We start from the raw sequence: 13,531 nt of genomic DNA, 5'->3' as shown, positions 1-13,531 counted from the left end.
TTTCCTACTCTTTGTCTGCCTCCTCTCTTTAGATTGCAAGCTTTTCAGGACAGGCGCTGTCCCTGACTTAAGCGTACGTGTGGCACCTAGCACAATAGGGCCCCAAACTTAATTGGGATCTTGGATGCTACTGTGACACCAGTAATAACAATAATGTATCAGGTAAGGCTAGTGTAGCTGGTTTCCCCTTGATCCCAGCAGGCAGATGGATGTTCTGCACCTACCCTACCCCCACGGCGGATATTGAGTAGCCAGTGGCTCTTACCTGGGCATCTGTAAAGCTTGCGTGCCTGGTCTATGTCCCCTTTGCTCAGCCGAGTCCGCTGGCCGATGTGGGGCACCACCCCGTTCACATTGTATTTGGGCTTGATGGTGTCAAGGAAAACCCCCCTGGAACAAGAGCAGAGAGGGGTGAGGGGAATGGAGGACGCCACCTATTCAGCTGCCCTTGGGCCTCCATAGCAAAGCAGCACCTGGGGCAGAGATTCACATTTCATGGGTTCCATGCAGGGCTCCCCTGCTGCCCAAACTGGCTGCAGAGCAGTGAAGGGTCCTTTGCACGTTGCCTCTGTAGCAAGCCCAGGCCCAGTCTGAGAGCCGAAGTGAGGCTCGGTGGGCATGGCTCACCCATTCTGGCGAGAGTCCAGGTCTGCTCGTGTCGTGTCTAAGCTGTATGCAGTCACAGCAAGCCCCGCTCACTGCGCTTGGAGAAAGGCTGGAGTCAGTGGAATTATCCCAGAGATGAACATGGCCCAGACCCCGACTGGCCAAACAGTTAAAGAGGGAGAGGCACAAAAATTCGGCCCAATTATTTCCTGGAATGACTGGCAGAGCGAAGTGGGGAGAAGCACACAAGTCACCTGCTCAGGAGACAGCGGGAGATTTTAGGACCAAGTGGGTGGAAAAGAACAGGTGGATGGAGCAGCAGATGGGAAGGAAAAGCACCGAGTAAGGTGGGAGGAGCAGAACTCAGACCCCAGGATCATACAGTCACGGCCCCAAAGACTGCAGGGAAACCACATTAGCACTGTTACCACAGTAGCATTAGTAGTGCAGTATTACAAGTCGCACTGCATATTAGAGCTAGGATTAATCAACATCTTAGTATCAGAAGTGGTAATAGCAGCATTAATACTCCTACCCATAGTACTGAAAAAACGATTTGAGAAATGTTAAGTAGTATTACGACATTTGCAGCACTGGTACTAGCAGGAGCATTGGTAGTTTTTCTACCACTATTGTCAGTAGTGTTGCAACTTATCAGTAGTAGTCACAGTCCTGGGTAAGCGGCAGTTCTGCAGAAAAGGACCTGGGGGTGACAGCGGACGAGAAGCTGGATATGAGTCAGCAGTGGGCCCTTGTTGCCAAGAAGGCTAATAGCATATTGGGCTGCATTAGTAGGAGCATGGCCAGCAGATGGAGGGAAGTGATTATTCCCCTCTATCCGACACTGGGGAGGCCACACCTGGAGTACTGTGTCCAGTTTTGGTCCCCCCTCTACAGAAGGGATATGGACAAATTGGAGAGAGTCCAGCGGAGGGCAATGACAAGGATCAGGGGGCTGGGGCACTTGACTTACGAGGAGGGGCTGAGGGAACTGGGGTTATTTAGTCTGCAGAAGAGAAGAGTGAGGGGGGATTTGATAGCAGCCTTCAACTACCTGAAGGGGGGTTCCACAGAGGATGGAGCTCGGCTGTTCTCAGTGGTGGCAGATGACAGAACAAGGAGCAATGGTCTCAAGTTCCAGGGGGGTAGGTCTAGGTTGGACACTAGGAAACACTATTTCACTAGGAGGGCAGTGAAGCACTGGAATGCATTACCCAGGGAGGTGGTGGAATCTCCTTCCTTAGAGGTTTTTAATGCCCATCTTGACAAAGCCCCGGCTGGGATGATTTAGTTGGGGTTGGTCCTGCTTTGAGCAGGGGGTTGGACTAGAACCTCCTGAGGTCTCTTCCAACCCTGATCTTTTGTGATTCTATGAATAGCAGTATCAATATTATAGCACCGTAGTGCGATACATTGTATTAGCATTGCTCTGGTCAGCGGTATCGTCGGTTATCGGTAGCATTAGTACCCGCCACGGCATCGCTCCGGTCAGCGGTATCGTCCGTTATGGGTAGCATTAGTACCCGCCCTGGCATCGCTCCGGTCAGCGGTATCGTCCGTTATGGGTAGCATTAGTACCCGCCATGGCATCGCTCCGGTCAGCGGTATCGTCCGTTATGGGTAGCATTAGTACCTGCCACGGCATCGCTCCAGTCAGCGGTATCGTCCGTTATGGGTAGCATTAGTACCCGCCACGGCATCGCTCCGGTCAGCGGTATCGTCGGTTATCGGTAGCATTAGTACCCGCCACGGCATCGCTCCGGTCAGCGGTATTGTCAGTAATCGGTAGCATTAGTACCCGCCCTGGCATTGCTCCGGTCAGCGGTATCGTCGGTTATCGGTAGCATTAGTACCCGCCCTGGCATCGCTCGGGTCAGCGGTATCATCAGTAATTGGTAGCATTAGTACCCGCCACGGCATTGCTCCGGTCAGCAGTATCGTCCGTTATGGGTAGCATTAGTACCCGCCACGGCATCGCTCCGGTCAGCGGTATCGTCCGTTATGGGTAGCATTAGTACCCGCCACGGCATTGCTCCGGTCAGCAGTATCGTCCGTTATGGGTAGCATTAGTACCCGCCACGGCATTGCTCCGGTCAGCGGTATCGTCGGTTATCGGTAGCATTAGTACCCGCCCTGGCATCGCTCCGGTCAGCGGTATCGTCGGTTATCGGTAGCATTAGTACCCGCCCTGGCATCGCTCCGGTCAGCGGTATCGTCGGTTATTGGTAGCATTAGTACCCGCCCTGGCATTGCTCCGGTCAGCGGTATCGTCGGTTATCGGTAGCATTAGTACCCGCCCTGGCATTGCTCCGGTCAGCGGTATCGTCGGTTATCGGTAGCATTAGTACCCGCCCTGGCATTGCTCCGGTCAGCGGTATCGTCGGTTATCGGTAGCATTATTACCCGCCCTGGCATCGCTCCGGTCAGCGGTATCGTCGGTTATCAACCAGAGGGAAGTTTGCTTTGACACCAGCCACTTGATGAAGCTGGGGCAGCAGCTCGGGGTGCAGGAGGGGGACAGTTCAGGAGGAGCTGCACTGCTTTGGGGCAGGCCGCCAGGAGACCGTAACAAACACATGGCTTTAAATCAGCCATCCAGGGGTAACAATCAGGACTGTGTGGGGAAAGGTGCTGAGGGGAGGGGGCTGATGTTGGAGCAGGAGGAGTACAGCAGCGGCACTCCTAGCTGAGTGCAGGTGGGGGGGTGGGCCACGACCCTGCCTGTGCCAGATCTAGCCTGGCTTGTGGGGTCCACATCCAGGCAGCTGAGTCAGAACTCTCTAATATGTGGGCTGGCTTCCTCCCCTGGGACTCAGTGCGGGCGTCGCACACCGCGCCCCTGAAAGGGTGGCACAGCTGCAAAAGGAGGTCAGCTCTGTTCTCGGGGGGAAAAAGGGGCAAGCTGCTAAAAACAGCTCACACGCCCCTGTAATTAAAGTGCTCCTTGAATATATGAAGGAAAGTGAGTCAAACAAGCCGGAGGCGCATACCGGTGGAAGAAAAGGATTGCATGCAGCTGGTGGGGGGAGAGGGGCAGCTAACTCATCTGCTAATCAGCAATTGAGACCTGGGGTGCAGGGGGAGCAGCAGGGCTAGGGTGGGGTTGTGTCATTCCCCAATTAGGGTGGGTCTTGTGAGGGCAATGCAGTCTAATGGTTAGAGCAGAGGAGGGTTGGAGTTAGGACTCCTGGGTTCTATCCCTAGTTCTGGGAGGGGAGTGGGGTCTAGAGGTGAGAGCCGAGGGAGTCCTGGGTTCTAGTTCCATCTCTGACACTGATTACATGAAGCATGTGCCCTTGGAGTGACCCAATGCATAATCCTGACCAGCCAGCAGCAGCTGTACAGAGCAGGGCAGCTCCCCATGGCCCTTTGCCATTTCACAACCAAACATGAAAAAACACCAAAATGTAAACAAGGGTGCGGAGCTGTCGTGAAACCCAGCCACCAGCAAGTAGGGCACCCAAGACATGCAGGGAGAACCTCTGGGGGAAGCTTTTGTCGTCACCAGAGACCAAAACCACTGGAGGAGTGCTCTGAAGGGAGAGTGGAGAGGGATTGCTCATGGGCCAGGCTGTGGTCTGAGGGCATTATCCCACCTCTGCTCTGAGCTCATCCCACAAACAGGAGCAGGTCAGGGAAGCAGCTTCACTCTCCATCACTGAGGCGGATGGCAGGATGCCAGCTGGGAAGCCCCTTGTCTCTCAAACCATCTAATCCAACTGCTCTCCACAAAGAAGGTAGAACCTTCCCCACAGACACACCATCCCGAAGGGCAAGGCTCCTGCACTCAGTTTTCCAGCAGGGCCTCCCCTGGGGCCCCAAACCAAAGCGATGAACTCCCCCACATTCTGAAAAGCCAGTGCGCCCGATCCTGGGGCAACAGCAGTTTCCCCAGCAACTTTAACGGGAGCAGGATCAGGCCCAAAGGGTATTGCAGACACAGCATTGGCCCATCCTACGCCCCATACTTTGGTGTCTATATTTCTTGCCTCTTTTCAGAAGCAAGCTCAACAGGGAGCAAATTCCACGGTGCTCACAGGCTGCTTGGCATGCTAAAGACAGTGAGTGAGTGAGAGAGAAAATAAAACAGGGCAAGGAAAAGGAGGAGAGAAAATGAGTAAGAATGTGTGTGGAAGAGGAACAGAAGACTGGTCTACACACGGAAGTTACACCAGCAAAGCTCCGTCCCTCAGATATATGAAAATCCACACCTCTGAGAGATGTGGCCAGTGGTCCCTCTATTTTACGTCCATGTGCAGAATGAATTTTGTTATGTGCACCAATATGGAGGAGATGTGTAACACATCACCTCCATATTGGTGGGCACAACAAAATTCATGTGGTGGGGGTGGGGCCAAGGGGTTTGGAGTGTGGGAGGGGGCTCAGGGCTGGGGCAGAGGGTTGGGGTTCGGTGGGGGAGGGCTCTGGCTGGGGGTGCAGGCTCTGGGGTGGGGCCAGGGATGAGGGCTGTGGGAGGGGGCTCAGGGCTGGGACAGAGGGTTGGGGGATCAGGGCTCTGACTGGGGGTGAAGGCTCAGGGCTGGGGACGAGGGGTTCAGAGTGTGGGAGGGGGCTCAGGGCTGGGGCAGAGGATTGGGGTGTGGGGGAGAGGGGGAGGGCTCTGGCTGGGGTGAGGGCTCTGGCTGCGGCTGGGGATGAGGGGTTCAGGAGGGGGTTCAGGGCTGGGGCAGAGGGCTGGGGTGCAGGCTCTGGGGTGGGGCCGAGGATGCAGAGTTTGGGCTGCAGGCTGCCCAGGGGCTGCGTTGGGGAAAGAGGACTCCCCTCAGGCCCCTCTCGCCGCAGCAACTCGGGGCTGGGGGAAAGGTGCCTCTTCTCAGCTGCGGCAGCTCCGGTGGGCTGGGCCAGGCCAAGGGAGGGGCTCCTTTCTCCCGGCTGTGGCAGATTTGTGTTGGGGCCGGCGGCAGGGGCACCTCTCCTCGCTGCAGCCCTGAGCCCTGCGCAGGGCTTAATAGGCAGCTGCACGACCACACAGCTTAGGGGAATTTAGGATGAGGCTACACTGACCTAACCCCCAGGGCAGACGGCGCTAGGGGGACGGAAGAATTCCTTCATCTATCCAGCTACGGCCTCTTAGGGAGTTGGGTTACAACAGCGATGGGGAAACCGCTCCCCGCGCTGTCGTTAATCCACCTCTCCGAGAGGTCGCCGGAACTACCCGGCTCGAGGGCATGGCTTTTGCACACCCCGACCGACGTCGTCGTCATTAAACCGACCTCATTTTCCAGGGCAGACCATCCCCCGAGAGAGAGAGAGAGAAAATGAAAGAAAACAAGAGGAAGAGGGAATGGAGGAAAATGGAAAAGAATGAGAACCAGGCACTGAGACGGAGCGAGGCTGTGCAAGCAGCTTGGGCTCGCTCTCCCCCAACGGGTCGGGACTCTGCCATTAATGAATGGAATCTTTCCCTGCTCCTGTTACCATATGGACCTGTTTAAATCTGGAAGGGAGCGCATGCGGGGGGAAGGGGGGCTTTTATTTCTCTATAGTTTCCATCCTGTCATCTTGAGTGATCTGCAGGCTTGCTTTCCTGGCCCCGTGGAGTTCTTGTTACGTTTCACCCAGTTGGCAGGGACCCTCATCTGGCAGCCGGGGCCAAGGCAGGAGAGGCAACAGAACTTGAAAGAGCAGCACAAGGCAAGGCAGATGGGACATTCTCGACCAGCAGCAGCAGCACCATCATGTGCGGCAAATCACCCAAGGAGATGCCCCATGTCCAGTCTTTTTCCTCCTCAACAGGCTTTGGCCAGAGATGGAAAATAAGTGATGAAATTTCAGGGCTGCTCCGCAGTGAGTAACCGTGTGGTGAGTTGCCAGTGACCCTGGGAATATGAAGCCCAAGTGCTTGTCCCATATCGAGCCTCCAGGGCCCAGCTTTCACAGAATCGCAGGGCAGGGTGGAAGTACCCGGCTTTTTTATGAAAGAGGAAAAAAAAGTGCCGAGCGACCGCAATTCTGCAACGTTCTTGATGGAGGCCTGGAGCTCTCGGCAATCAAGGCTGCTGTGGCTCTCCAGATGCCACTTCACCAACGATGGGCAGATGTCCAGCTTCCCAGATCAGCAGGACACTGTTCAAAAGCCGCCCCTCCTTCAGGGTGCCTGAAGGCTTGGTGTCCAACTGGTGGAGAATTCTGCAGAATTCACCTGAACTTTCCATCCTTTCCTGGTTAAGAGGAGATGGATGCGTGCATCCCCCACTGCCCGGAATTGGAGCTGAGAGTGCTCACCACCTCTGCAAAGAGGGGTCCTGAGTTGGGCACCAAAAGCACCTCAAATTATTATGGTAGCACATAGAGATTGGGGCACCACTGAGAGGAGTTTACAGCCTAAATCAGAAAAGGAAGGTGAGACAGAGAGGTGAAGTGACTTGCCCAAGGTCACCCAGTCTGTCAGTGGCAGAGCTGGGAATAGAACCAAGACCCCTCCCCTTGGTTCAGACTGCTCTAACTAGCGACTTTTGAAGATGTGAGCCGGTAGGACCAAGGTGCTTAGGACGCTGCAGGCTCTGATCCAGCAAAGCACTTAAGCACCCACCCAGCTTTATGCAGCCGGGCAGTCCTGCTGACGTCATGCGCCCAGTCTGTTGCACTGCTTCTGCACCTGCTGAATTGGGGCCTGAGCCTGGCTGCTTTCACTGAATCCACTGACACCCAGCAGAGGAAGGGAGCCCCCATGCTAACTCAGGCCTGACTCTGTGTCTCTGGACCCCTGTCCTGTTATACTCCATGGTAAATAGCCAGAGGGACCTGCCTCCATTACAGATAACAGGTGGTTTGGGTAGGTTTGGTTCATGCCATCTGGGGAACATTGTGTGTCTCTTACGAAAGCAAGCCCCAGCAGCACATCCCAGGCAGCGTGGACGAAGCTGGCAATAGTACCGGCTGAAACACGCCAGGCAGCACCGCACACGCAGCGCAAGGAGAAATTGCACCAGCTGCACCTTCGTAGCCTGCAGTGACACGCGTCTGAGGAGCGCGCGCCAACGGGCTCGGCTGAAAGGAATTCACAACCTGGGATTCACCTGCCGAGCCAACCTCCCCGGGGAAAAGACCGACAAGCCCAACAGCGGCAAGCAAAGGAGGGATAATCTGGAGCCCACAGGCTCAGCAGAGGACATCGTCAGCTCGTAGCATGCAAGGATGCAACCCGCCGGGAGGTGGGCTATGGTGCAGTGCAGTCAGGCTGCGGTGGCAGATCCAGATGTGGCGCTGCTCCCAGCGATCCGTGAGATTTACAGTAATTAGCGATTTGTATTTTCAAAGCCCTTTCCCTGGCTGCGGCTGTGTCAGAAGGTGAACTTCTCCTCAGGGGATTTCTCATGCATTTAAAATCAGGATTCAAACACGGCTTGTTGCAAGTGAGAATACATTCTGGGCCTCTCTCTCTCTCTGCTCCAATGCACCTCGGAGGAGATTCCAGCTTTGCTGTTGCAAACACTGGAAGGTGCGATCACAGAGGGGGTAGGAGAATCATTCATGGCCATGGGAGATGGGATGAGATACCCCTGACCTGTGGTGTTTGTGTTGCTGCCTGGCGTGTTTCGGCCGGTACTATTGCCAGCTTCATCCTGCGGAAACTGGGGCTGAAGAGCAGGAAATGTTTGGTAACGAGGAAGAGTCTCACGAGTTGAAACATTGAAACCCAGATGGGACGAAACCCTGGAGAATATACTGCAGGGAACAATCCTGCATTGGCCAGGGCAGAAGACACAGGAGAGGCCTCAGTACTACAGCTAAATGGTTATCTTAGAGCTGCGTATCATTATTAAATAGAGCTTTTTGATTTCTCCTTCCTTCCTTCCTCTCTCTCCATGCTAGTACCCAGGCACCCTATTCTGTGGCTTTCCACAACTGCGGTGGATGAGGAATTACTGAATCGGGAGTGAAGAAGGGAAGTGTGGGAGGCAGGTGTGCGCAACCTGGGAGTGCATAACCTTCTCCCTAGGGCAATGAGGGGATTTCCAGGCCCAGCTCTGCACTTCCCCTGCCTTTCTAAGGTAAACACTCAACTCCTATTCCTGACTCCTAGGAGGCAGCCGGCCACGGCCAGCCCTTGTCAGCGCTGCCAGGACTATTTTGACAGAGTTGTTGTTTGCGGGGGCCTGCCCTGGGATGGGCTTTTACTGGAGTATTAGCTCAGGCTGATTCAGGAGCTGCTCTCAAATGACGCTCTGGCACAGGCCCCTGAAGGACGCTGCCTCCACATGGGACCTAGAGCAGGATGTGCCTTGAGATTCTGGATGAATGTCCCAGAGGCACCGAGCCCCCCTGATTTTTCCTCCCCTTCTCAGTGCCCTTCGCTGCAGGCTTCCCTGCTAGAGGCTGCAGCTCCCACCACAGTTCCCAACCTCCTCTGCCATCAGTGGACTTCCTGCCGTGTGACCGAGGTGGCGGCTTCTCTCTCTGGCCGCTCTCCGTCTCCCCTCTGGCCACTGCATGCTATCAGCAGACCCGACTGTCTAATCCAGGCCAGGACTTGTTGGGGAGCTTGTGTGGGGACACTGGGCAGTGCCAGCCGGGGAGCGAGAGAGACCTGTAGGGTCTGTCTGTGCCCAGCCGCCTTAGGAGAGTACCCTCCTGGCTTTCCCTCAGAGGGGGGAGATGGTGAACTTCCCTAGAGCCGCAGCCGGCTCATCACCAGGCACACACGGACAAGGGATCCCTCCCTGACATCAGTGGAGTGATGCCAGTAACAAACTGGGCTTAGGGGTCTAATTCTGCAGCTCCCTCAGGAGCTGCTCACCTGCAGAAGCCTGAGTCAAGGAATTTCTCTGCCTCCTCCCGCGAATTCCCTCCCTATTACGTCCCCTGGCTTCTTTAACCCCCATTCCCCAAGAGAGGCATCTGGTCCCCTCAGGCCTCGTCTCAGTGCAACAGGAACAATTATCCTAGCCTGAACTGGCCAACAAGCCGGCAGAGAGCGCCCGGCTGGGAATCTCATCCTAGCCTGCATGTCTCACGCAGTGGGTGAGGCTCATCCCTGTGGCAGGTCCACAGGGCATCAGAGAGGGCTCGGGCCCAAGGCGTGGCTTTCACAAAGAAGCTCCGGTGGGAGAGGCCAGGTGTGTGCACATGGGCTAAGCAAGTGAATGAAGCAACATCTCCTCGGACTCTTACCTGGAGAAGGTGTTCCTGGCATAGTGCATGATGCTGTCGAAATCATATGTCTCGCCCAGGGACTCCACCTCTTCGGGCTCCATCTTCAAGAAGTTATACTCCTGCCCTGGGAAACCGGGGGAGACAAAGGCATGAATAAAGCAAGGGAGGCGGCAGTGGGTGGAGAAGGGGAACCTGGGTAAGCCACGCACGTCCTTGGTCTCGCTCTCTCCCTTCGAGCACGGGCTGATTACTGCCAGCTACTTCCCAGTCCCATCCTTGAGGGTGCCAGGCATGGGGACGAAGGGAAGGGGAGGACAGAGGAAGATGGCAGTGGAGAGGAGTGCAGGGGCCTTTACCTGGTTGAATGTTCTCCCGGACGATGGACACGTGGTCATCCCGGTCCGGGCGCGTGTGCTCGTGCCAGAAGCCGATGACGTGACCCAGCTCGTGAACCACGATGCCGAACTTGTCACAGTTTTTGCCAATGGAGATGGCCTGGGGTCCCCCTCCTCTGTGGCCCACATAGGAGCAGCACCTGGGGTGGGTGGAGAGGGGGAATAAGAGCCCCATCGAACCCCATGCGTAGCAAGAACAAGAAATCAGCCAGCCCATCAGCAACTCTCCTTAACCCTTCGATCACTGCCATTCCGAGGGCAGTGCTCAGGGGGAGGTGCCGATATGCCAGTCTCCAAAGGGTTAATGGTCTTAAGGCTATGCTCTTCCCCTGGCACTAAGTGGCCTGGAGTTAGAGTTAGGGTTCCATCCATCATCCTAGATGAGCAGGTGTCTGCAATCACATGATGGAAGGTCTGGAGTAACCTGTGCTCGTGGGGACACCCCACCTCCTCCTCCCACGACCGAGGCACGTCTGAGAGCTGGGTGGAGAAGGGAGCGTCCCCCTCTGACCGTGGGGAAATCACGACCCTTCGAATCATTTGAGAATCAGCGGGGCCGTAAGTGTTAGCGCTGTAAAGTCTCCACAAGAGGCAGGGCCTATGGAAAAGCATTACTCTCTGGAAACTTTTAACGGCCTGCCCAGGTTTTATTTAAACGAAAGCCTGTGTGGCTTTAACTCGAGAAGGGTCTAGTCAGAAACTGGGAAGGCTTAGCACATCCCACCGGGCTGAGAGGCTGCAGCTGCCTGTGGGATGGAAAAGTTGAAGCTGGAAAAGTGAATGTCACCAGCAAGAAAGGGGCGGGGGGAGAAGCTGCCCCAGGTGGGGATGCGGGAACCAGTTTGGATGGAGTAAGACCTGGCCTGGATCTTTGCCTGGGACCAGTTTGGGGTTAACTCCTAAGAACAGTTGTGTTTCCTTTCTGTAGCTCTGCGCTCTGGCCGGGACTGGAACTAGCAGAGCCAAAATACCACCACGAAGGCTCCTTGGCCAGACGCCAGAGGCTCCGAGAGCTTTGACGAGGTCTGCATGAGCGTCCAAGCTGCTGGTTGCTGCTCTGAACCGAACCCCAGGATGCCGCCGCCACTTGGGGCCCGCGAGGAGAACGCTGCACTCTGTGGGCCAGACTGATCTAACTCCCCTGAAGTCATTGGCGCACCCTGGTCTATACACCCATTAAAGTCAATGGGGAGATACTCATTGCCTTCAGCGGGAGTTGACCAGTTCCCAAAGGGGTCAGAATCTGGCCCCCTGGCTCAGAATGCGCGGACGTTTCCTGGGTGATGGTTCTAACATCTTGCACTTTGTCACATGTCTCTCTCTCCCCTGCGATTAGAGGTGGATCCGCTGGGAACACCCTGTGTTTGTCTACACCTCTCCTTAAAGACTTGTGGAGTCAGCCAAAGCTGCACCAGGCTGAGTAGCCAGAGAGAGGTGCTTTCTCCTCCCCAAGACTTTTGGAGGCCTGAATGTGCTGACAGCAAATCAAGGTAAAATGTATCCTTTAGGGCCTGCTCCAGTGAGGTACTGGGCACCTTGTCTCAGTTGGTAGTGCTCTCAGCTCAGTGTGCAGGCTTCTAGCGAATCCAGCTGTTTCATTCAATAGCGCACCTTATTCTATGGCTATGCACGGCTGAGGTGGAAGAGGAAGAACTGGATCTGAACAAAGCAAGCAACCAAGAAGCTGAACCCGCTGTCACTGAACAGAGGGGTGAAAGAATCCTAGGACAGGAAGAGACCTCGAGAGAGTCATGCTTTGGCATTGCTACTTATGCTGGCCAATAGGGCCTGCTCCAGAGCATGACCAAGTTCATCACTCCTGCTCCTCCACCTCTGCAGTGCACCAAGTCCCTGCTGGTCTCCTCCCAAGAGGCTTCATTCCCAGGGAATGAGCAGGGCTCCTGGCTGTTACTGGCTGGCTGTGGGAAGAGGGTGGGTCCATGGCTCCTCCATGGATTGACTCCGCTAAACCAGAGGATTAATAACCCTGCTTTATTGCATTTGTACCACACGCAGGGACGTGGAGGAGAAGGCGGCTTTCATGCAGCTCCAGCACTTGGGCTGGGGAGCTCCCAGCGAAAGCTGCCTCCCCAGCTCACCACACCTGCTGAGAACACGCAGCACCTGCCGTGCCGGGGAGCAGCCCTCCTTCCAGCTAGAGTTGCCTTCTGCCTTGATGTGGAGATGGAACAAAGCAGGTTGGCCCTGTCCTGTCTAACCAGCCTGGCCAGCCCAGGATTGATCCCTGCAGTAGACTAGCTGAAGGCCTGCAGAATCCACCACTTCCGCAGGGAGGCTGTTCCACAGCCTGATACTTCTCCCTGTCAGGAAACATTTGCCGAGAGCCAGCCTGCCTTTTCCGTTGCTTAATTTTATCCTATTTCAGCCCCCACCCCAAGGGCTCTCCTCCTTCCTCGCTGACTATGTGGACAGCTATCACATCCCCCACCTACTTTTCACCAGCACAGTCAGACTGGGTTATCTGAATCCATCCTCATTATTCTACCAAAGTTTCTAATTTGCAGGCATATGCACAGTGTGTACAAACGGGTCTGTGAATCACAGGAACATAGGGACTGGGTCAAAGCAGGGCTCTACCTAGCCAATAGCATTGTCTCCAACAGTGACCAGCACCAGGTGTGTCAGAGGATGGTGCACGAAACTGCAAAAGGCCAATGTGGGATAACCTGCCCTCCAAGAAAAGTTTCTTCCTGACCTTCATTAGTTAGAGGTTGGTACATGCCCTGAAGCATGAAGATTTCTCTCTCTTCCCAAGCTCTTGTTTTATTTTTTTCTTACTACTAGGATTCTGACTTGTCTTATTATCCATATAAAAACCCCCAATCCTTCTTTTTTCAACCTGCTAAACTCTTGGCCCCAAATATATCATGTGGCAATGAGTTCCACAGTGTCACTGTCCTCTTATCCTGCTAGGAGGGCCAACTTGGGCAACCCCAATTTGTATTGCTACATTGAAAGGATCTTTGCACCCAGCTCCTTAAAAAAGAAATTCCCAAATCAGGCACAAAGGGCTAGATCCTCAAAGTCATTCAAGTGCCTAAGTTCCATTTATTTCAGGATCAGGACCAAAGTTTTTATTGAGCTAGAGCAGAGCAAATTCTGCTTGGCAGTGTTTCAATGCCAAGATACCTAACTGGGTCTAATTAGTGCCACCACTCTATTCACCAGCAGCTGAGTGTATCACACAGGAGAGGAGTCCACCCCTACCGCTGAGCAAATGGATCCAATGGATCCCTGCCACATCTGGCCCTGTAGCCTGAACCCCCCCCAGCCTGGCGCTCGAGCACAACACTGACACACTCTGCCCTCTGGAAAGGATCGCTGTGTAACAGCTGTGACCAAGCAGTGATCGCGGCAGATGGGACTGCATCTGAATGGCACATATGGTCTGC

General features: G+C 54.9%; 1 protein-coding gene across 3 annotated transcripts in view; it reads right to left on the bottom strand.

Moving 5' to 3' along the window:
* The window catches only part of BMP1 (bone morphogenetic protein 1), an 88,094-nt gene that overhangs the window by 28,081 nt on the left and 46,482 nt on the right, over positions 1 to 13,531 (bottom strand). For all 3 annotated transcript variants that reach the window (XM_048829462.2, XM_048829460.2, XM_048829461.2), the window contains exons 5-7: positions 10,080 to 10,258; positions 9,742 to 9,847; positions 266 to 390 (exon numbers count right to left, since the gene is read on the bottom strand). In XM_048829462.2, coding sequence (XP_048685419.1) covers positions 266 to 390; positions 9,742 to 9,847; positions 10,080 to 10,258 — 410 coding nt within the window. The remainder of the gene's footprint in view (positions 1 to 265; positions 391 to 9,741; positions 9,848 to 10,079; positions 10,259 to 13,531) is intronic.

This window comes from Caretta caretta, chromosome 26 (genome assembly GCF_965140235.1).
Source record: "Caretta caretta isolate rCarCar2 chromosome 26, rCarCar1.hap1, whole genome shotgun sequence".
Taxonomy (NCBI): Eukaryota; Metazoa; Chordata; order Testudines; family Cheloniidae; genus Caretta; species Caretta caretta.
Note: the sequence above shows the minus strand (reverse complement) of the source record. Positions and strands in the feature narration are given on the sequence as shown.